The sequence below is a fragment of the Pneumocystis jirovecii genome (assembly GCF_001477535.1).
Source record: "Pneumocystis jirovecii RU7 chromosome Unknown supercont1.4, whole genome shotgun sequence".
Lineage (NCBI taxonomy): Eukaryota > Fungi > Ascomycota > Pneumocystomycetes > Pneumocystales > Pneumocystaceae > Pneumocystis > Pneumocystis jirovecii.
Genome location: NW_017264778.1, coordinates 57,758 through 78,484, shown reverse-complemented (window position 1 = coordinate 78,484; position 20,727 = coordinate 57,758). Strand labels below are relative to the sequence as shown.

Sequence of the window (20,727 nt, the reverse complement as noted above, 5' to 3'; positions counted from 1 at the left end):
TCTTATTCTTTTTTTTAACATGAAATTTATAAAAGTTATATTAAAGATTAAAAAAACATTTAGAAAATTTAACACTTAAATACTTTCATATAAAATTATACAAATATTATCTATATTTTTTTTTTTTGATTACTTTTTAATCGTTTTAGATGTATTTTCATGCTGATGAATTGTACAAATAAAATTATATATATATAATATGTAAGATTATACGAAATAAAGCTCTTTTTGAATTTTGATATATTTTTAAATTAAATTAATCTGTTGTTTTAAAAACTTTAAATGATATAAGTATATCTAACTAAATTCAAATCAATTTTTATAAAACAACTTCCATAAACATGTTAACGAAAAATTACAGTTAATCTGATTTTGATTAAAAAACCTTATTTTATATTTTTTATATATTCAATTTTTTGCAATTTAAAAATAATAATTATTCATGAAAAAATTAATTATTACATAATTTTTTACTCTTTTTTAAACTTTTTAGAAAAATTATTTTTAAATTTTTATTTTCTACATAATATTAACATACTTCCTCATATACCATCTCGAATATCTAATGTTTATTCTATAAAATTCGAAAAAATAACAATAATAAACATCATATTTCATAACTATCATTTTTATACTTTATTTTCTCTTTTTTTAATCAAACTCATTTTTTTTACTTCAATGTTTTCATACAATAATTTTTCATATTTAAATAAAAAACATATAAAAATTAATCATTAAATACTTGTTTTTATATTTTTCTATCTTTTTTTTCTCTTTTAAACCTTCAAATCTCGATATTGAACTTCGTCAATGCCATCATCAACGTCATCAAAATTAATAAATTTTAAAAACAGAAATGTTAAGAGCCAATTGGACTAAAGCATATGTTAAATGTATTTCTACTTCTAAAAGATATTTTTTTAGTAAATCTTTTGTTTCTGGAGAAGAATTATATAAGAAAACATTAAAAAACTTACGTTTAACAAAAGACTCAAAAGTTCTTTTTCAGGGATTTACAGGGAAACATGTATATAAAGGGGCTACTTTTGAGATCATCACTGTTAATATAGAGAATAGGCGACATTTCATGCGCAACAAGCAATTGATTATGGAACAAATATTATCGGTGGTATATATTAAAGAGAAAAAGGCATTTTTGAATTGAAAAAACCAGGGACAAACCCAAGGAAGGCAGGGAAAACACATCTTTCATTACCTGTGTTTAAGGATGTAAAAGAAGCTATGAAAAATACAAAAGGTAGTGCTAGTTGACTTTTTTGCATTTTGAGGATTTATTAATATAATTTTATTTAAAGTCGACGTTTCTGCAATTTTTGTTCCACCTGAATTTGCTTCTGGGGCAATTATTGAAGCAATTGAAGCAGAAGTACCTCTTGTTGTAGCGATTACTGAGGGAATTCCACAACACGATATGATTCGTATTATGTACGCTCTTAAATCGCAGTCTAAAACACGATTAATTGGCCCAAATTGTCCAGGAATTATTGCTCCTGGCCGCTGTAAAGTTGGCATCATGCCTAGTCATATTCATAAACAGGGAAAAATTGGGATTGTCTCTCGATCAGGCACTTTAACTTATGAGGCAGTTAATCAAACAACCAATGCTGAACTTGGTCAAAGCTTAGTTATTGGAATTGGAGGAGACCCTTTTCCGTAAACTCTTTATTTTATTTTATTATATAATAATTGTCTAAGAGGAACTAATTTCATTGATGCTTTGGAATTTTTTTTAGATGACGATGAAACTGAAGGCATTATTATTATCGGTGAAATAGGGGGATCAGGTGGCATTTTTTGAGTCTTTATTCTTATCCTAATAATTTCTTAGCTGAAGAAGAAGCGGCAGAATTTTTAAAAGAAAAAAATCTTTCTCGCTCGAAACCTAAACCAATTATAGCTTTTATTGCTGGGGTATATACTTAAGTTTAATTTTTTCTTAAGTTTATTTTTTTTAGATTACAGCTCCTCCTGGACGTAGAATGGTATTTTATTTTATTTTGTTAAAACACTGACAAATTTATAGGGTCATGCCGTAAAATATTTAAAAACCTAAAATGCTAAACTAATTCTTATTATTAGGGCGCAATTGTAACAGGTGGGAAAGGAACTGCTGCTACTAAAGTAATATTTATAAAGTTATATTTATCATAATTATCTAATCATTTAGATATCTGCATTAGAAAATGCAAATGTAATTGTATCCAAATCACCTGCACGTTTAGGGGCACTCTTATATGACGAATTTATAAAAAACGTTAAAAATTCTAATATTTTTTTACTTTTCCTAATATTAATATAGGGACTTATTTAAAAAGAATTATGTAAGATATACTTGAAGATATATTTTTTAATGTAAACGTAAACCTTAATCTACTATTTCATATAAAAATGCTTCATGGGTGTCATTTCGAACGCATCTTTTATTGTATTAGTATCTTTGCCTTGACCTGATCGTATTATATTTAATAATTTTTTTTTAGCATTCTGCAATTGATATAATCTTTGAGCAATATAGCTTTTACCATAGGGTTTAAAAATAAACCACCCAATGTACCATGCTTTTTTATAACATTTCCATTTATCATAAAAACCATCAATAACCTATATATTTATTAAAACAAGAACAAATAATATATATTTATAGTACTTTGTTATAATAATTCACAATAATAATAACGACGCATATAGAAATAACCTCATTTAATGGATAAAATATAATAATTTTTTGTATAAGAAAAAATAAACAAATATTTACTATGATAGAAACAAAAAATGCTGTTAAAGCTTTATCTTGAGCCTAAATACCAATATATTAGCTTAAATATATAAAATACATGTTAAAACCTTAGATTCGTTAAATGTCTGTTTTTTTTCAACAAATGAACCTAAAATTGTTAAAAAAATAAAATTTCATTTTTATTACATATTGCATAAATCGGTATATATATAATAATTACAGGTAAAACGAATAGAGAATGAATTACTAAAGAAACCGTTTTTCTAATAATTTCAAATAAAATATACTTCCTAGATACTTTATATAAATTAATAATATCATTAACTTCTATGTGCATTGATGCTAAAGCCTTTAATTCATTTTCCAAAATATTATATAAATCCGAAGTATCTTGATTCTCTATGTTTAACTGTCGTGATTCAAATATATTTATAAGACTAAAATATATTAAAATTAACTTTTTTTTTTAAAAAATAATACCTTTGTGTTATCAATATATGGTTTTTTAGATTCATATTTTTATTTTCGCTAAATAATATAGATCGAGAAAGTTCTGAGACTTTTAAAACATTCCTTTTTATTATAAGTTAAATAATTTAAGTGTTTATTTATACCAATTAGTCGCATTAATAGTAATTTCATAAAGTCTTTCTTTTATAAGATTTGTTAACTTTTTTACATTATTTTTTGGGTCTTCCAAAAAATTATCTTCATATAAACAAATATTAATAGGTGAACCATAACTTCCAATGAATAAACAGAAAACATTTATTCAATAAAACTCACGTAACAATTACATTGCTTCGATATTTAAATTTTTCAAGATATGTTATTCCAACAGGAAGAAGAATTAAATTATTCAACTTATTTGGCTTCTTTTGCAATTGTATATTGTGATCAAATATATTATATTTGTATTGAAGAGCAACCCATGATACTCCATCTTTAAGATCGAGAAGATGTGGACTAGTATGCGATGTCCCTAAAATAAAAATGTAAAAAAAACATATTTACCTATTCCTAGATACCTTCTGGATAAATTGCTAACGTTTCAAGATTTTTTAATGCATTAAAAGTTATTTTAAAAAGAGTATTATTATTTTTTGTCTCTCGGTCTAAATAAACCATAAAAAATATAAGAACAAAAATACATAATATTTCACTGATTTATTTCCTTACCAACAGGAATTACTCCCATATTATAGAGAATTTTTGCAACAACAGAATTCATTTTAAAAATCGAATTTTTTGCCTAAAATAGTTTTAATATTTTTTAAACTAAATAATCATATATACCCAAAAATGAACAGGTTTTGGAAATACTGCTGCTAATATTATAACATCCATAATCTTTTTAACTAATTAACAATCTTTTTCTTCTTTAAAAAACACATGCCATGTTTGTGTGTGTACAAAAAATAACAATTGGTTCATTAAAATCAATATTTTCCTTCTGGATCACTAATTTTTACATATCAATTCCTAATATATCTTTATTTTTTGCACAAAAAATCTACCTGTAATTGGCTTATAAAACATCCATAATATCAATCTAAAAACAAAAAATAAACATTTGATCACTAATACTTATATTTATATTTATAAATACTTTGATAAATAACGAAAAACATAATATAAAATACCAAATCCCATGATACATATATTTTTTTATTTTTGCGACGTTGTGATGATATTCTCGTAGACAACGATAGTACAATTTATAAAATTTATATAGATGAAGCGAGGAATAACATTAACAGATGACTGTAATACAGCTTTTACTCAAAATCTGAATGAAAATGACACAGAAGAATTATCCAATGCTAATTTTTCATCAAATAAGTTAAAAAAATTAGAGTTTTGGTAAATTTTCTACTATTAAATGATAAAGTAATTAATTTTATAGTGAAAATATATCATTGGATGAAAAAAAAGAACAGAAAAAAATAATATGTAATCTTCCAACTAAATGTATACATAATCCATCTGTTTTTTTCTCTTTTTCTGCATATGAAGCACATTATCAGCAACAACATTGTAATGTTTGTTATAAATGTGGAAAGGTTTTTCCGTCACTAAGAATAGTCGAATTACATATTTCTGAAGTGCATGATCCAATTGCATCTCTCAAGAAGGAACGTGGTGAACGAATTGTATGTATTGGAAGTATTTTTCTATAAAAATCAACTGAGTACAACAGTTTGCATGTTTTATTGAAAAATGTGAAGAACTATTTCGTAATACTGGAGAACGAAAGAAGCATTTGGTGCAGAACCACTTATATCCTAAAGTTTATATATTATTTATTAATGTTTTCTTTAATATAGATTTATAGGAGTATCATTTTGGTATTGTTTATACAGGAATTTCATCAAAAAATACAAGCTTACTTTCTTTTTCGAAAAAAAATACAAAGAAAAAAAACAAGAAGCATCAACAACAAACAAAAACAAATTCTCAGTCATCATCGGGTGATTCTCTCATGAATGAACTTGCTGATAAAGTAGCATCTACTAGGCTTGTTCCATTAAGTGTGCGTTTTGGTTGTGGAGGAAATAAGTAAGTTGTTTGGATTTTTTAGAATGTAAAAATTTCTAATTAAAAAATAGAATTTGATTTCATATGATAAAAAATAAGAACGAAACTCGCATTTCTTGATTATTTAAAGTGTTTATGTCTAAATTTACTTAAATTTATTATTCAGCAATAGATGTATTATTGATAAAGATTTTTAACCTGGTCTCGATCTCGTTATTTAAAAAAATAGACTTTTTTAAAATTAAAAATGATTAAAGAATACACCCTTTTCGGACTAGGTATAGACACTAGTATTTTGCAAAGATTTGCATTAAATAATCATTTATATAGGGAATCCATTATTGGATATTCAGGTCAGAGATCAAAGTTTTCTTGAAAAGTTATTGCAAATAATTTATTGGTTATTTTATTAAAGAAAAGAATAGATATGGTCTAGAGCCTAATAACTCTATTCTTGCTGAAGAAAAACACATTCCAATTTATGAAGAGATCGCTCGGATTTCTGATGTGAAATATGTTGCTGGAGGGTCTGCCCAGAATACTCTTCGTGCAGCTCAAGTATAATATAATAATATTCTTTTATTAAAAGGTATTAAAATAGAATAGTACATTCTTCCAAAGAACTCTACCGTTTATGTTGGATGTGTTGGGAATGATGAATTTGCAGATCACCTTAAATCTATTTCAGAAAAAGAAGGGTTAAGAACAGAATATTTAGTCGATACTACTGAGCCCACTGGTGTATGTGCTGTTATATTGAACGGTGTTAATAGGTATTTTTTTTATTTGAAGCTATTTACTTAAATATACATTAAGATCTTTGGTAACACGACTTGCTGCTGCTAGAAATTATAACATTTCTCATTTGAAATCCCCTAAAATATGGTCTCTTGTTGAAAATGCAGATTTCTATTATGTTGAAGGTTATCATTTGTCAGTTTGTGGGTTATGTATTTCTACTATATGTGAAGAAGCAGCTATTAAAAACAAAGTATTTGTTTCTATTTTTTTAAATAAAAAAAAGCTTATTAAACTTAAAGGTTTTTATTATAAACTTATCTGCAGAATATTTGTGTTACTCATACAAAAACTTAATGGATTTACAGTCTCAGTATTGGGATTATGTAATTAGTAATGATTCTGAAGCAATTGCGTATGCTAATTCTCACGATATTCAAGTATCATGTGCAAATTTATTAATTTATATTTTTAATATTATTAGACAACAAACATAGAAGAAATAGCTAAATACATTTCTAAATTGCCTAAAAAAAATAACAAGCGTCCTAGAGTCGTGATTGTTACTCGAGGAGATAAAGATATTATTGTAGCTAAATCACATAATGGGCAAACAGAATTAATTTCTGTTCCTGTTCCGGAAGTTCCACAGGATGAAATTTTAGATACTAATGCAGTTGGAGATGCTTTTGCAGGAGGTTTTATAGCTTCTTTGATCTTAGGATATTCGCTCAAAAGAAATATTCAGTGCGGCATATGGTTAGCACAGCTTTGTATAAGACAGAATGGAGCAACTTTTCCATTTCCAAAACAAATATTTAATGAACAATAATATCGTTTTAAATTCTTTATACTATAAAAACTATTTATTCAAAAAAACAAAAATAACTAATTTACATTTATATTTATTTCGAAATAATAAAATTGTTTTAAAAATATATAAAATATTTTCCATTTTTTCAAAAAAGTCTAAATATCTTTAAAATATCATTTATCTTTTCCAATTTATCAAAATATTTTCATATTATTCAGGGTTTAAACCTATTACGGTTTTTTTCTATTTTTCCTAATTTCAACGTCCATTAAGACAAATCACCATTTGAATATTTTATAAGTTAAAGAAAGATGGGCCGCGTTATCCGAGCACAGAGGAAATGGTACGTAACCATATTCTAAATGTTTTATTAACAATTTTGTTTTTTTTTCTTTACTTTTTTTTGGTGTTCTAAGTTGTTTTTGAAAAAATGATGATATATTTAAAAAAATGACAAAATATTATTAAGAATACTTAGAAATACAAGAATAAACATATAAATATGTTTATTATGCTTTTTGACATATTTTTTTATGTTTTACTGACGAATTCTTTGCAGTGGTGGAATTTTTAGAGCTCATCAAAGACTAAGAAAAGGTGCAGCAAAACATCGAGTTTTGGATTATACAGAAAAGCATGGATACTGCCGTGGCATTGTGAAAGAGATTATTCATGATCCTGGACGAGGAGCACCTTTAGCTAAAGTTGTCTTTCGAGATCCATATAGATACAAAAAATGTGTAGAAACCTTTATTGCCAATGAAGGAATGTATTCAGGGCAATTTATATATGTTGGGAAGAAGGCATCTTTATCAATTGGAAATGTTCTTCCTCTAGGGAACATGCCTGAAGGAACAATAGTTAGTAATGTTGAAGAAAAAACAGGAGATCGAGGTGCATTAGGACGGGCTTCAGGAAACTATGTTATTGTAATTGGGCATGACCCTGATAATGGGAAAACCCGTATAAAGCTACCTTCAGGTGCAAAAAAAGTAGTTAGTTCTTCATGCCGTGGTATGATTGGTGTTGTTGCAGGAGGAGGACGAATTGATAAACCATTGCTTAAAGCGTAAGAAGTTTTTTATATTTAAGAATTATCTTACATAGCTATAGTGGGAGGGCATATCATAAATATAGAGTAAAGAGGAATTGCTGGCCTAGAACAAGAGGTGTAGCAATGAATCCTGTTGATCATCCTTTTGGTGGTGGTAATCATGTGTGTATTTTTATGTTTTATGTATTTGTTTTATAATATTTTTAGCAACATATTGGGCATGCATCTACTGTATCTCGTCAAGCACCGGCTGGTCAAAAAGTGGGTCTTATTGCTGCCAGACGTACGGGTTTGCTACGTGGAAATATTAGGAAAAAAGAGCCATGAAAGATAGTTTTAAATATTACTTTATTTTTTCGTCTTTTAAAAAATATTTATTGTAATATATTGTGATTTAGCCGATTTTTAGAAATATAATATCACTTAAATTACTATTTTTTGCTTCGATAATAAATGTTTGACGTTTTTTTATTATATCAAAGTAAAATAAATAATATATGGTTATTATATAACTGAAAATACGTCATTTTGATTTACTTTTTATATTACTCTTTTTATATTTGTGAATCAAAGTATATAATAAATATATTAATAATATAAAATTACAAAAATATGCAAAATTATATATCATAAATATTAATTATAAATATTAAATTTAAAAAATACAAAAATTTAGTGAAAATGTATATTATTATAAAATATAATATTTATATTTTAAATTATTAAAATCATTAAAAATGATTTTTTATTAGGATGGTTTTCAAATTTAGATTTTTTTTTAATCCAATAGTTTTTTTTTCATTAAAATATTTCAAAAAAAAGGTAATTTTATATATATAAAAGAAAAATAATATGTGTGATGATGTATTATTTTTCAATAGAATGAGATATTAAATCTCTTATGTTATTTTTTAATAAACAGCTTTTTAACTCTGAAAAATATTTTATAATAAATTATAAACACTTTAATATCATAGCTAATAGTTTTAGGAAAGAAAGTATATTATAAGTCTATTGATTTCCAAAACGCATTAAACACATTTTTGAATTTAAAATAAAATTTATTTTCTATTTAAAGTTAAATACTCTTTAATAAATTATTGTTAATCTGATATAAATTATAATTTTTTGAATAAAACATTATCAATTATATAAAAATAACCATTTTAGGAAGAATTATAGTGCAAATCAACTTCATGTACTTAACTAATGAATTACCTAAATATATTATAAAACTAACTACTAAAAACGTTTATTTCTTTATTAATACTATTATTTTTTCATTAAAAAACAAAATATACCCCTATAATGAAATGATCATACACATTATATAACACGCAAATTATCTAAATGTATTACTCATTTAAGTTAGAATTATAACATTTTTTCTAGTATCCAAACACACAATTTAACAAACCATCCAATTCTTCTATTTGAAGATAAAAATGCATCAATATCAATTTTTCTAGAATATTTACGAAGATGCTTAACCTCATCTCTTAAACTTTTTTGTAAATTATTATCAAACGTAATGACAACAGCCGTATTTTCAAGATCTAAAGCTTGTGATCGATAACTAAAATTTGAAGATCCAACAATAGTAATACATGGTTTATGTTTTTCTGTTTCTTTTTCCTCTGAAGGCATAATCCATAATCCTAATCACTTTAGAATAATAAGAAAATAATTATAAATATAAACCTTTAGCGTGATAACTCCAACCCCCTTGTCCAACACAACCATTTTTCCACTCCTCTAGATGAATTTTATTCTGTTTATTAGCTTTATAAATATTTGAAAGAAAACGTTGAGCTAAAAATGAATACGCAGAAGGAATCATTTTTGAAGGCCATGAAGAATTATAAAACCCATTTGCCTATTATTTATTTATATAAAAATAATATGAAATATCAACTTACTTGCTGTGATGGAACAATTACACATCCCTTAGAATTAGATACTAACAATCGTTTTGAATAATCTTCGTGAGTATTAAAATAACCAGAAGTAAACACCCAGTTATAATCAAGAGATTGATTAAAAGAAAGAATATCTAAAACCAAACAAAGACATTTTTTTTCAGTTGATACATCGTATAGCTTAAAAATAGATGAAAATTGGAATAATGGATAAACTACGGTAGAAAATGCTTTATCTGTGTTCGTAGAGACAGGTTTCAAAAGATTTGATAAAACTGATCTAGCATATTTTCTAAACTTCTTAGGATCCTTACATGGTTCTGGACACTTTATTTCTTTCGGCCATATTAAAGCAACTTTTTCTGAAGAATTACTAGGAACAAGTTTATATGATATTGATGATATAAATTGACATATCTTTGCATAAAAATCTGTTAATTGAGGCGATGAAAAGAAATGATATCGATCTTGGCGATTTACGAAATACTCATATGATAAATTTGCCCTAAGAACATATCAATAAACATTCTATTTATAAAATAATTACCCGGATAACATAACCTCATCATCAAACCCATAGATCTTCATATGCTGAGTCCCCCAACATTCATTAATCCTTGATGGAAGAATTTTTTTTTTCAGTCCTGAGAGATTAGGCGTATGATACATGCTAATATCCACTCTGTCTCTGCCAAATAAAGATATTAATGGAGCCAACAAAGACGCACTTGTTGGAAGAGGCCATTCTCGTGTCCCACGAAGAGCATCCATTAATATAGATACTTTTAGGTTCGTATTTAATAAAAGAGCTTTGTGTAGAACTTCATACTGATTGATTATCAATTTTTTCAGAAAAAAAAATTACAAAAAATCCTAACAAGCTCATATTCTGTTCTTCCAATATACAAAGTACATAGAAACACTCTTTTTTTTGCATTCAATATTTTACTTTTTAAAGTATTGTAAAAATCCTTTGGTTCTGTCAGAATCGTCACTTTTTCTTTACTTAAAAAAAAAGGCTGTGCATGTTGATTAAGTTTTTCCAATAAATCATCTATAACTGATTCTGATGCACGCAGAACACTGCTTTTTAGCTCTCCTTGTGCCCCCAGTATCTACACAAATTAGTCAAGTATTATAAATCCTCAGATATATCTTGCCTTACAATTAATGTTTCTAAAAATCATATAAAAATATTTTTTTTTAATAAAAAATACAGGATATTAATATAATTCTTCAATTCAATATACCTTTAATCCATATATTTTCTTATATCTTCTTATATAATGAGGTTGCAAGTTGTTACCACTGTCTCGATCACATTTGAACTACAAATATAAATATACGTCTAAAAATATAAAAAGTAAGTAAAATAAGAGCTTATTTTTATGAATAAATGACAATAATTTAGTGTCTTCTATTACAAGAACTCTTAAAAACTTAAAGAAAATTGGTTTATCAGCGTTTGGGTATGTTAGAATTATATATATGTAAAATGAACAGTTTTGAATTTTTTCAGACATCAGATGCAAACAATAGGCGATACAAAGTATGGAAAAGTTGTAGGAGTTGATAGGTTTTCTTTTTTTTTTCAAAAATGTAGCTTCTGAGTCTTTTTAGCTATGGAAATACGTATTATGAAAATATGGAAGAAGCACCAAGTATTCTGCTTTAATGGTATTAGAAATATTCTAATAAAAACTTAAAGACCGTACAAGATGGGTAGACTATAAGTCATCACAGTATGATGCTTCACAGGTTGAGCCTGAGTGGTAAAAATTACACTGATAAACAAGTTTATGGATGGTAATTTTGCTCTAACAAGAATAGGCATGCATGGATGAGACATATGGTTGATGAAGTTCCCTCTAAGAAAACGAGATCAGATGGTTCCTCAGAAAATATAGATGCTCCTTCATGGAAGAAGCCATTTCAGCCGAATCTGACATTTTCTCGAGGGGCATATAAACCTTATAATACTGTTTCTCCATCTTATAGTGCATGGGTATCAAATACAAAACGTAAATAATTAAAAAAAGTTTTTTTCTGTATTTTTCTTTCCATTTATCATAATATCAATTTACATAATATCTGTTATTTTCAAGCATTAAAAAAATTAAAAAACTAAAAATTTATATTTAACAAACAAACTGTTTTAAAATACAAAGAATTAATGATATTTACATTAAAGATGATGTTAATGCATTGTTTATATATTATTTAGAAAAGTCTTTAAAGAATATTTTAGATATAGGTAAGCGAGTTAAATAAATTTATGATTTTTTAGCCTAATACGATTTTTTATATTTGTAGATATTTATTATATACTTGACCAGAATATCATTTATTTCTTTATTATAACTGTTACTTATAATTTTTATTTATTTATGGATAGATTAGGGAGCTAGGTAATATGTTTCACTTAAATAGAATGATAGTATGTTTTGTTTCCTGAAAATGCTATTTAAAAATATACTTAGATTAAAGATATAAGTTTTCATACTATTATTTTTTGAAAAGTATAAATTAACGAAAAATGATATATCTTAGCAATATTATATTATCATGTATATTCCATGTGCCTTTCGATATTTATATATCGCTTTTCAATTCGCATAATTACGAGTGAATTGTTAAATAGCTTTATGTTTTTTGTAATAAATATAAATGAAATCTGTTAAACATTATTTATTCAACAAAAAAATAACTAGAATATTATTTTTTGTTTTAAATAGTCTTAAACTAAAGGAAATTTCAAACGTTATTTTTATTCAAATAATCTTATATTCTAATTAATTATTGACAAAAAATTAAATAAATTGCATTCTCCAATTTCTAAATTCGTAAGAAAACAAGTAAATAATTGTATTTATCAATATTTTAATACTAACACAAACACTACATTTAATATACATGTTATTTCATTTTCTTTTTAAAGCACTCTTTATATTATTTTTATAAAAATTATTACTTTCTATTTAAACATTTGCTTTTATTATTATTAAAATTATTTTAGAATACGTTCTAAGAGTAAAAGCAAGTTATCAAAAGAATAAAGTATTTATAAAAGTAAAATAATATTAAATCAATATACAAATTGATTAATATTGTCTTTTTTATTGATTTTTTTATATTATTCTAAACATATACATATTTTCAAATTTACACAAATATTAAAACACAAAATATTATATATATGAATTTTCCATTTAATATTAACTACCAAATCTACAATTATTTTATATAAAACATTAATGTTATTTAAGTGAAAATGTACTAAAAATATTAAAGAGAATAACATTATGACATTAATAAATTACAATATAACTATAACAAAATCCTAATAACTAATACTAAAAGATAGCAATGATATACATAATATTAACAATACAATCACATCAAGTTTCTAAAGGTACAATAATTTTTAATTCAAAATTCCAAATAACTTTTAAACAAATATATAAATGCCCAATGAATACCAACATTCAAACTACTTTTTACATATTTATTAAAAAAAGTAGAAATGAAATTGGATGAAAAATTAATGGTGTAAAAACACAATCTAAAAATTTTATAATAATGTTAAAATAAGGTCCTATAAAATCAATACGATGTAGAATAATTCAGTTTTTATACAGACACATTGTAATAAGATAATTGTTTTTTGATATTTTTTCCAACTTAAATATAATTTGATTCTTTAACTAGACCAATTGAACATCAATTACTTTTATCTCCATGCATTTCCAAATATTATTAAATACAACTAAATACGTATTTAGTATAATTTCAGAATATGTATTAAACTGTCTAAAGCTGATTTAATATTTCTATATTTCGTTTTGATTTAATTCTTCCAAGAGAGACATGAGAGAAGAACGGCTAAGAGGGACTGAAAGACGTTCAGTACCAGCAGCATCTCTATAGACTCGAACAACACAATGGTCAACAAATTCAGTTAGCAATGCACGAAAACCTGCTGCATGGCTTACTACCAACGCTCCTACACATAATTTAAAAAGTTGTTCAGCCTTTACACCATCAAAAATCCCATAAGATACATCAGAAGAGCCAGTTGTTCCTATAAAAGTATCAGTCATCATATTAACTGTTCCAAATGCTAATAATAAACCAATTTTTGTGCTCATTTGAAGTTGTTCTGAGATAAGCAAACGAAAGACACTGCGTGCAGCAGGTGTTAGTGCTGCAAGGACATGCCGAACTGAACTAAGTGAAGGAGCATTTGCTGCTCTTGAAGCTTTTGTTTCTTTTGCAGTGTGCAATGATCGTAGTGTTCGTTCATATGTGAATGGAATAAAAGTAGTTGCATCATGCCAAATGGTACGGGTACATATTAGTGAAGTACAGATACAATCTGCACTTGCAATTAATGGTAATACACGTGCCAATTGTGCAAGACAGCGTTGTGCCAATACTGTACGCAACACTTCACTATCTATATTATGTACTACAATTAAACAAAGAGAATCTGAAGCAGATGAAGAATCAAGTACGTTTGAAGCAGAACCTCTGATTTTCGTTGATGAAACATGATGTAGATCTAAAGGTTTAGACATAGTAATTGTTGATGAAGATAAAGAAAGACGCTGAAGAATTCGAAACATCAAGGCATCAACTGAATCGAATATAGCAGTTTCAGAAGATACAAGTTCATTTGTAGTTTTAATTGTAGTTACAGCTTCTTCGAGTGAAGTAAGTAATGTTTTAAGAGAAAGAGTAGGAGCTAAGCCATGAATAATAAAAACCGGAGCAGCTGAAAGATTTGAAAAGTAAGATGCAAAACGTGTAAGCAGTGTGCATTTTGAACCATAACCATACAATATAATATTAAAACCAGCGCGTAATTCAGCTACCCATTGATCAAACTGCGTCTCATGAAGATAACTAAGGGCAGAAAGTGAAGAACAAGATGCTGTTTCAGAAGAAGTAGCAGATGCAATAGAAGAATCTGCTGAATTTGATAATAAACCATTATTAGACGGTGTTTCAATTTCTGCTTCAAATTGCACCCGAAACTCATTACTAAGTGTTGCATGAGATGTCAGCCGATGACGTGGCTCCATCCAGCGCTCTAATCGCTCCTGATTATTCATTTAAAGCCGAAAAATAAACGAAAAATAAAGAATAAAGATAACAGAAGCCGAAAAAATATCAAAAAAAGCAATAAACGTAAAAAACAATATAAACACTGAATCCTAATATTCAATTGCTATATAACCCCCAAAATAACTGTTTTTTATTATCTTTTACACACTTTCCAGCTTTTTTTACACTTTTTTCTACTTTTTTTTCATATCTAACATCGATGCAGCTACAGCCTGGATGGTCGGGAGTATTTGTAACATGTGCACGTACACATGAACGCCGTGCAGCAAAAGAAGTGATTTATTTATTTAATGAGGTAAACTAAGGCAAACAAGTTTTTCCTGTATTTTTTTACGTTTTTTTTTGATGCTTATTGGAGCTTTTTCGCTCTCTATTTTTATATAATTTAGCTGACAAATATATAGTACTTAGAAAAACATATAGAAAATAATGAACCAAACAGTCCTTTAAGTGCTCCAAATCTTACTGATAATGTAAAAAGCTCAATCTGTTGGGAAGAGAGAGTAGCAGAAGAATTGGCAGAATTACGGAAAAAACATTATAATAAACTACAAGTAATTGATGTAAAAACACCATGTGGTATGGATTATTGAAGACGATTTTTTTTGTTGAAAAAATAGTGGTTTTTATAAGAACCAAATGGCCTTTAGACCCAGTTGAAATTGTTCAAGATCTTTGTGAAAAAATACTTTTGAATCAAATAAAACGTATCCGGTATGCAGCTGAAAGAGTATTTTGAAGATAATTAATGAACTTGCTACGACAGATGGTCTCAACGATTGACGCCTGTCACATTAACAGCATGTGCAACACTTCCCGATCTTCAAAAATTAGCACAAAAGGTATTACAGTCCTATTTTGACAAAAATGGGCCAGAATCTCTGAAGGAAAGGATTATTGATGGACATAAACAAAATATTAATTTTGCATAGTTTGCTATCCGACCAAATCTCCGAAACCATACAAAAATAACAAGAGAAGATATTATCAAGACAATTGTTCCCATTGTGAGTACTCGACATAAAGTGGATTTGAAAAACTATGATTTTTTGATTATGGTCGAAGTTTTTAAGGTATATTCATAGCATTTTAATTAAAATTTTAGTTTAAATCATAAGGGGATTTGCGGTATAAGTGTTGTGCGTGACTTTGAAAGATTTAAAAAATTAAATGTTGCATCTATTATGGAGTCAACTGTCAAAAAAATATGAAAAAGTTTCATAAAATTAAATATACATAAGATATCTATGGTAAATATACCAAAAAAGTTTTCATTTGTACATTAATTTGCTCGAATTAATAATAGTGACTTAAATAACTTTTCCTTAATTTTCGTTTGCTTAGACCATTCCACTGAAAGCTTTCTATAAAATTATATATTAATAATGAAAAAAGAATAACAGTTGACTAACTTCATCCTTTCAATTATAATAACTACTAAAATCACAACTTTTAATGTAATTCGATTTTGTTGAATACTCCGATCAGGATAAATCCCCATTTTTTCAATTAGTCGAAGATTTGCTTGATTACTAAAAATAAGCCTGATATAATTGCAATATGCTAAACATTACCAGGATTCATAACTATCAATCTTCATAAGGAAAAACTTTTTAGTATATGAAAGGCTAGCCCTAAATTGTTCTTCTCTTAATATTCGGGCTTTAAGGTAGTAAATTTGTTTTGATAAACCTTTTAACTCAGCTTTGTGTTTTGATTTAAGCGCAGATAATTCTTTTGATGATCTAAAATACTTCAGTAAAGCAATGCTACATATATTCAGACTAACACGTTATTAATATTTACAATTCTTTTAAATTGGTCTTGATTATTATACAATAAATGTTCATTTTCTTGAAGCTGTTTTTCTAAGCAGTATACTTTCATAGATAATTCTTTTTTCTCCTGAGTGACAGATTGAATTTCCTTCTCCGCTAATTCTATTCTATTAATTAAAAGATACTTATCTTTTCCAATCTTATGCAATTGTTCTTTTAATTGCATTTCACGAGTTTTCATATTTTCTTTAACTTCATTTAATTCAGCTTTAGCAAGCATTAAACGTTCTTTTAATTCTTTTTGTTGAATAGCATTTATATTTTCATTCTCATTTACATAGTCTTCACAAGCATAAACAGGATTATCCTTTTGAGATAACTGTTTTTGAAGTTGTTCCTTTTCTTTCATAAGAGCATCTTTTTCTTGAGTTACATAAAAAAGGGTTGACTCTATTTGCGCCTTTTCAGTTTGTAACTTTGTTGATTTCGATTTTTCTTTTAGCATTATTTCATTAATTTTATGTTGAAATTCTTCTTCACGAGCCAATGCCTCGAGTTTCATATTTGAAATAACTTCATTTGCATTTTTATATTTTAGTTTTAATTCTGACAATTCTGTTTTATAGTTTATTTGATAATTATCATGTTCATCAATTGTTTCTAGTTCTGTATCATACAATTCATTTTTCAATCTAGACATATCTTTTCGTAAATTAGAAATAGCTTGTTCATCTGAATCTTCGAATTCCAATGGCTTCTTTTGCTGTAATTTAAAATTTTCAAGTTGATCTTGTAAAAAAGATATTTCATCATTAAGCTGCTTGATTTTGACTTTATAAATTTGTTCTTCATTTAAAAAAGTTGTCTCAAGTTGTTGGATTTGTTTTGTTAAATTATCTTGTTCATGTTCCTTTGTACGAATAATTTCTTCTAATTCTATCTTTTTAGTTTTATATTCATAAATCAAATTCATTTCATTATTCTTCATATTTTTAATAGTCTCATTCAAATTATTTTCAAGGTTTGACTTAGCCTCCAATAAGTTTTCTTTTTCTATTTCTAAGAATTTAACTCGAGTTTCTAATATATTATTATTTTTTTCAAGCTCAAAATACTTTTCATCCAATAAAGATGGTTTTTCATTATTAAAATGATTAAATTTTTCTTTAAGAGAATCTCGTTCCTTTTCTAAATTAGCTACTATATTTCGATAATTAATAATATCTGTATTTAACGAATCAATAGATTTTAAAAGATTATCTCGTTCATATTTAATAGATTCTATTTGACTTTCTAATAATTTAACTGTTTTATTTAGAGACAATGATGTATTCGCTTCTTTATCAGATTTAATTTTTTCTACTAAAAGAACTAAATTGTTTTTTTCATTCTGCAAATCATTAAGAGCAACCTCCATTGATGCATATTCAATTTTAAGTTTTTCATGCTCTTTATGAAATTGAATAGTTTCTTTATTAGTTTCTTCGATGATTTCCTGTTGCTGAGTATATTGTTGTTGAAGTTCATTATATTCTATCGTAAGAGACTTAATGTTATCTTTAAGTAATTCTTCCGATTTTTGAATTTGCTTAAAATCGCCTTGTAAAACACGAAAATTATCTAAAACTTTGTTAAATTCATTTTTTTGATCCTCATAACGAATATTTTGCTCATTGAGACGATCTTGTAATTGAGCCTCATATCTACGGTGACGCTCTTCTTCGCTTTTCAATGTTTCTTGAAACTATGTTTATTAGTTTCAAAATCTAAAACAAAAACATACTTTTTCATTGTTCTTCAAAAAGATCCCTTCTGTTTCAACTAATTTAGTAATATTTTCCTGCAAATCAGAATTTTGCTGTTTGACTTCTTGAAGTTTATTTTGAAGAATATTTTTCTAGAGAAAAATTAATAAAAACAAATAAAAATAATAAGTACTTCTTCTTGCAAAGTTAATAACATACGCTCACTACGATCCTGATATTGTTTCAAAGAAGCTTGTATAGTTTCAGTCTCCTAAGTAAATTAAAAGCTACTATTATTAATGCTTTATTTTACACTAATCAATTTTATTCGTTCTTCATCCCAATCTTGCTCTGATTTTACTATTTGATTATAAATATCTTTTTTTTCTTTCTCATATTCTAATTTTGATGTGTCAAACTCTTTCTGAAGAGATTTTAGATTAAATTTAACTTCAATGAGCTCTTCTTCTTTTTGCTTAAGATCATTTTCTAATTCTTCTTGTCTATCATCGTATTCTTCTAAATTTATATGTAACTCTTTAATATTATCTTGAGCATTCTTTAAATCTTCTTCAAGTTTATATTTCTCATTTAAAATATCTTGAACTTTCTTAAATAATCAGAAAATATTTATCAATATATTTTAACTAGACCTGTATATTTCCATCTTTATCAGAAATACTAAAATCCTTTGTTTCCAATTGTGTATGCAGAAATGCAATCTCTTTTTCTTTAATTTGTAATTCATCACTAATATCTTTGTAGGACTTTTCTAAATTATAAACTTTTTCTTTCTGTGTATTTTTAAATTCATAATATTCGATAGATATTTTATTTAAATCAGAACGTGTTTTTTCAAGTTCCTATTTGACATTAAATCTCGATAACTATTAATGAAAAATATACACTATAAAGTTCATCCGAATTGTCTTTTTCCAACATAAATTTCTGAATAATTTTTTCCTTTTCATCCAATCTTTTCTTAATAATATCTAAATCCTATAAAAATTAGTAAAAACAATATAAATAGCAAAAATACGTTTTTTAATGAATCTACCTGATTATTATATTCATCTATTTTTTCATGTTCTTTCGAAAAACATTTCTGTTCCAATTCTTCAATTATTTGTTTTAATTTATCATGTTCCTCTTCTTGAAGTTCCTAAAATTATAATTAATAATTAAATTGAGCTTAAAAAATCATACAATCTCATCATTTTGCTCATCTATTTTATTTTGTTTTTCCTTAAGTTCTATTTCCATTTCTTCATTTTTTTCCAATGCTTGTTGCAATTGTTCTTCTAAATAACTAAGTTTCTCAGAAACATCGATATCAGTTTTTAAATTCTTTAGCCCTTCAATTTCCTTAGACATCGTTTCTATTTTTTCTTGAGCTTCGAAAAGTTTATTCGCATATTGATTATTTTCTAATGCAATTTTATCAAGTATCTTTTTTTGTTCAGAAATAATTTCATTAGATTCCAATTCTTTTTCTTTGTCTATTGACATCACTTTTATTTTCTTTTCAGATTCTAGTAATGATTTCTTATATTTTTTAATTTCCTGAATAAGCTTTGCTTGTTGAATTTTGTTTTCAATATTCTTAGAGAATTAAAAAATGAAAAACAAAACACAATACTTACTTCTTTTAATGCAACCTCAATTTGATCTGGTGCTAATTTGTCCAAACGGTCATTCAAAAAATGAATTTTTAATTTTAATCCCCAATTCTCTTTTCTCATTGTATCAATAATCTACAATTTCATAAGAATTTTAGAAAAAATACAAAATCTTATACTTTCTCCTGTTCCCGTAATGTAAGCGTTGCTGTATTTCCTTCTTTTTCATGTATATTCCGATCAGACAAATTGATAATAGATTTAACAGATGCAACACTAGATGATGAAACTTCTTGACTACAATTATCCGATAAGCATTTGTCTTCTTCATCTTTAGGAAAATTTTCCTTAAAATCAGATCTTTTTTGTGATTGAAAATGTGAAGAAATCCCATTTTTTACTGCACTCTGTAACAATGGAGTAAATTCACGTTTTGCATTAAGTGTATTTGTACGGTCAGAAAACACTTTAGAAGGCAATGGTGTTGACACTGTTTTAAAAGACTTCCAAGCGTCCTTTTTATTCGGTGAAACAAAAGACGGCTCACGTGAACCAAATGTAAGTTCTTCTGCATCAATTGAATTAACAGTGGCTGCTTCTGTTTGTGGAGTTTGAATATTTAAAAGAGGGCGCATCT

The 20,727-nt window shown here is 26.3% G+C and overlaps 10 protein-coding genes across 10 annotated transcripts; 6 read left to right on the top strand and 4 right to left on the bottom strand.

The window, feature by feature from the left end:
- Positions 1 to 856: 856 nt before the first annotated feature.
- T551_00946 (succinate--CoA ligase (GDP-forming) subunit alpha) lies at positions 857 to 2,332 on the top strand (the record flags this gene model as incomplete). Its single annotated transcript, XM_018373210.1, has 11 exons — positions 857 to 1,027; positions 1,078 to 1,129; positions 1,175 to 1,258; positions 1,317 to 1,674; positions 1,717 to 1,805; positions 1,850 to 1,932; positions 1,977 to 2,003; positions 2,045 to 2,053; positions 2,101 to 2,142; positions 2,189 to 2,275; positions 2,321 to 2,332. The coding sequence occupies 11 exons, from the start codon at positions 857 to 859 to the stop codon at positions 2,330 to 2,332; spliced, it is 1,014 nt and encodes a 337-aa protein (XP_018230377.1).
- A 62-nt stretch (positions 2,333 to 2,394) lies between these two features.
- Positions 2,395 to 4,105, bottom strand: T551_00945 (uncharacterized protein; the record flags this gene model as incomplete). Its single annotated transcript, XM_018373209.1, has 10 exons — positions 2,395 to 2,622; positions 2,669 to 2,818; positions 2,866 to 2,906; positions 2,945 to 3,195; positions 3,239 to 3,331; positions 3,373 to 3,501; positions 3,545 to 3,740; positions 3,787 to 3,873; positions 3,938 to 4,010; positions 4,055 to 4,105. The coding sequence occupies 10 exons, from the start codon at positions 4,103 to 4,105 to the stop codon at positions 2,395 to 2,397; spliced, it is 1,299 nt and encodes a 432-aa protein (XP_018230376.1).
- A 388-nt stretch (positions 4,106 to 4,493) lies between these two features.
- On the top strand, positions 4,494 to 5,468 carry T551_00944 (uncharacterized protein; the record flags this gene model as incomplete). The annotated part of the gene is made up of 5 exons (XM_018373208.1): positions 4,494 to 4,621; positions 4,665 to 4,911; positions 4,959 to 5,048; positions 5,094 to 5,317; positions 5,396 to 5,468. 5 exons carry the CDS (start codon positions 4,494 to 4,496, stop codon positions 5,466 to 5,468), a joined length of 762 nt encoding a protein of 253 aa, XP_018230375.1.
- Positions 5,469 to 5,543: 75 nt separating this feature from the next.
- On the top strand, positions 5,544 to 6,923 carry T551_00943 (adenosine kinase; the record flags this gene model as incomplete). The annotated part of the gene is made up of 7 exons (XM_018373207.1): positions 5,544 to 5,586; positions 5,627 to 5,675; positions 5,722 to 5,854; positions 5,903 to 6,069; positions 6,113 to 6,287; positions 6,337 to 6,474; positions 6,519 to 6,923. 7 exons carry the CDS (start codon positions 5,544 to 5,546, stop codon positions 6,864 to 6,866), a joined length of 1,053 nt encoding a protein of 350 aa, XP_018230374.1. The 3' UTR covers positions 6,867 to 6,923.
- Positions 6,924 to 7,159: 236 nt separating this feature from the next.
- On the top strand, positions 7,160 to 8,229 carry T551_00942 (60S ribosomal protein L2; the record flags this gene model as incomplete). Its single annotated transcript, XM_018373206.1, has 4 exons — positions 7,160 to 7,191; positions 7,408 to 7,917; positions 7,962 to 8,064; positions 8,110 to 8,229. The coding sequence occupies 4 exons, from the start codon at positions 7,160 to 7,162 to the stop codon at positions 8,227 to 8,229; spliced, it is 765 nt and encodes a 254-aa protein (XP_018230373.1).
- Positions 8,230 to 9,276: 1,047 nt separating this feature from the next.
- T551_00941 (CDP-diacylglycerol--glycerol-3-phosphate 3-phosphatidyltransferase) lies at positions 9,277 to 10,592 on the bottom strand (the record flags this gene model as incomplete). Its single annotated transcript, XM_018373205.1, has 4 exons — positions 9,277 to 9,560; positions 9,604 to 9,778; positions 9,822 to 10,326; positions 10,369 to 10,592. The coding sequence occupies 4 exons, from the start codon at positions 10,590 to 10,592 to the stop codon at positions 9,277 to 9,279; spliced, it is 1,188 nt and encodes a 395-aa protein (XP_018230372.1).
- A 298-nt stretch (positions 10,593 to 10,890) lies between these two features.
- On the top strand, positions 10,891 to 11,850 carry T551_00940 (uncharacterized protein; the record flags this gene model as incomplete). The annotated part of the gene is made up of 7 exons (XM_018373204.1): positions 10,891 to 10,953; positions 11,121 to 11,184; positions 11,233 to 11,290; positions 11,341 to 11,397; positions 11,442 to 11,482; positions 11,530 to 11,593; positions 11,652 to 11,850. The coding sequence occupies 7 exons, from the start codon at positions 10,891 to 10,893 to the stop codon at positions 11,848 to 11,850; spliced, it is 546 nt and encodes a 181-aa protein (XP_018230371.1).
- A 1,801-nt stretch (positions 11,851 to 13,651) lies between these two features.
- T551_00939 (uncharacterized protein) lies at positions 13,652 to 14,935 on the bottom strand (the record flags this gene model as incomplete). The annotated part of the gene is made up of 1 exon (XM_018373203.1): positions 13,652 to 14,935. The coding sequence occupies one exon, from the start codon at positions 14,933 to 14,935 to the stop codon at positions 13,652 to 13,654; it is 1,284 nt and encodes a 427-aa protein (XP_018230370.1).
- Positions 14,936 to 15,147: 212 nt separating this feature from the next.
- Positions 15,148 to 16,159, top strand: T551_00938 (uncharacterized protein; the record flags this gene model as incomplete). The annotated part of the gene is made up of 6 exons (XM_018373202.1): positions 15,148 to 15,243; positions 15,353 to 15,527; positions 15,569 to 15,662; positions 15,715 to 15,790; positions 15,881 to 16,021; positions 16,067 to 16,159. The coding sequence occupies 6 exons, from the start codon at positions 15,148 to 15,150 to the stop codon at positions 16,157 to 16,159; spliced, it is 675 nt and encodes a 224-aa protein (XP_018230369.1).
- Positions 16,160 to 16,230: 71 nt separating this feature from the next.
- Positions 16,231 to 20,725, bottom strand: T551_00937 (uncharacterized protein; the record flags this gene model as incomplete). Its single annotated transcript, XM_018373201.1, has 13 exons — positions 16,231 to 16,312; positions 16,361 to 16,480; positions 16,523 to 16,693; positions 16,738 to 18,470; positions 18,510 to 18,623; positions 18,665 to 18,742; positions 18,785 to 19,081; positions 19,125 to 19,334; positions 19,378 to 19,470; positions 19,511 to 19,633; positions 19,678 to 20,073; positions 20,115 to 20,225; positions 20,270 to 20,725. 13 exons carry the CDS (start codon positions 20,723 to 20,725, stop codon positions 16,231 to 16,233), a joined length of 3,984 nt encoding a protein of 1,327 aa, XP_018230368.1.
- Between the last annotated feature and the right edge of the window lie 2 nt (positions 20,726 to 20,727).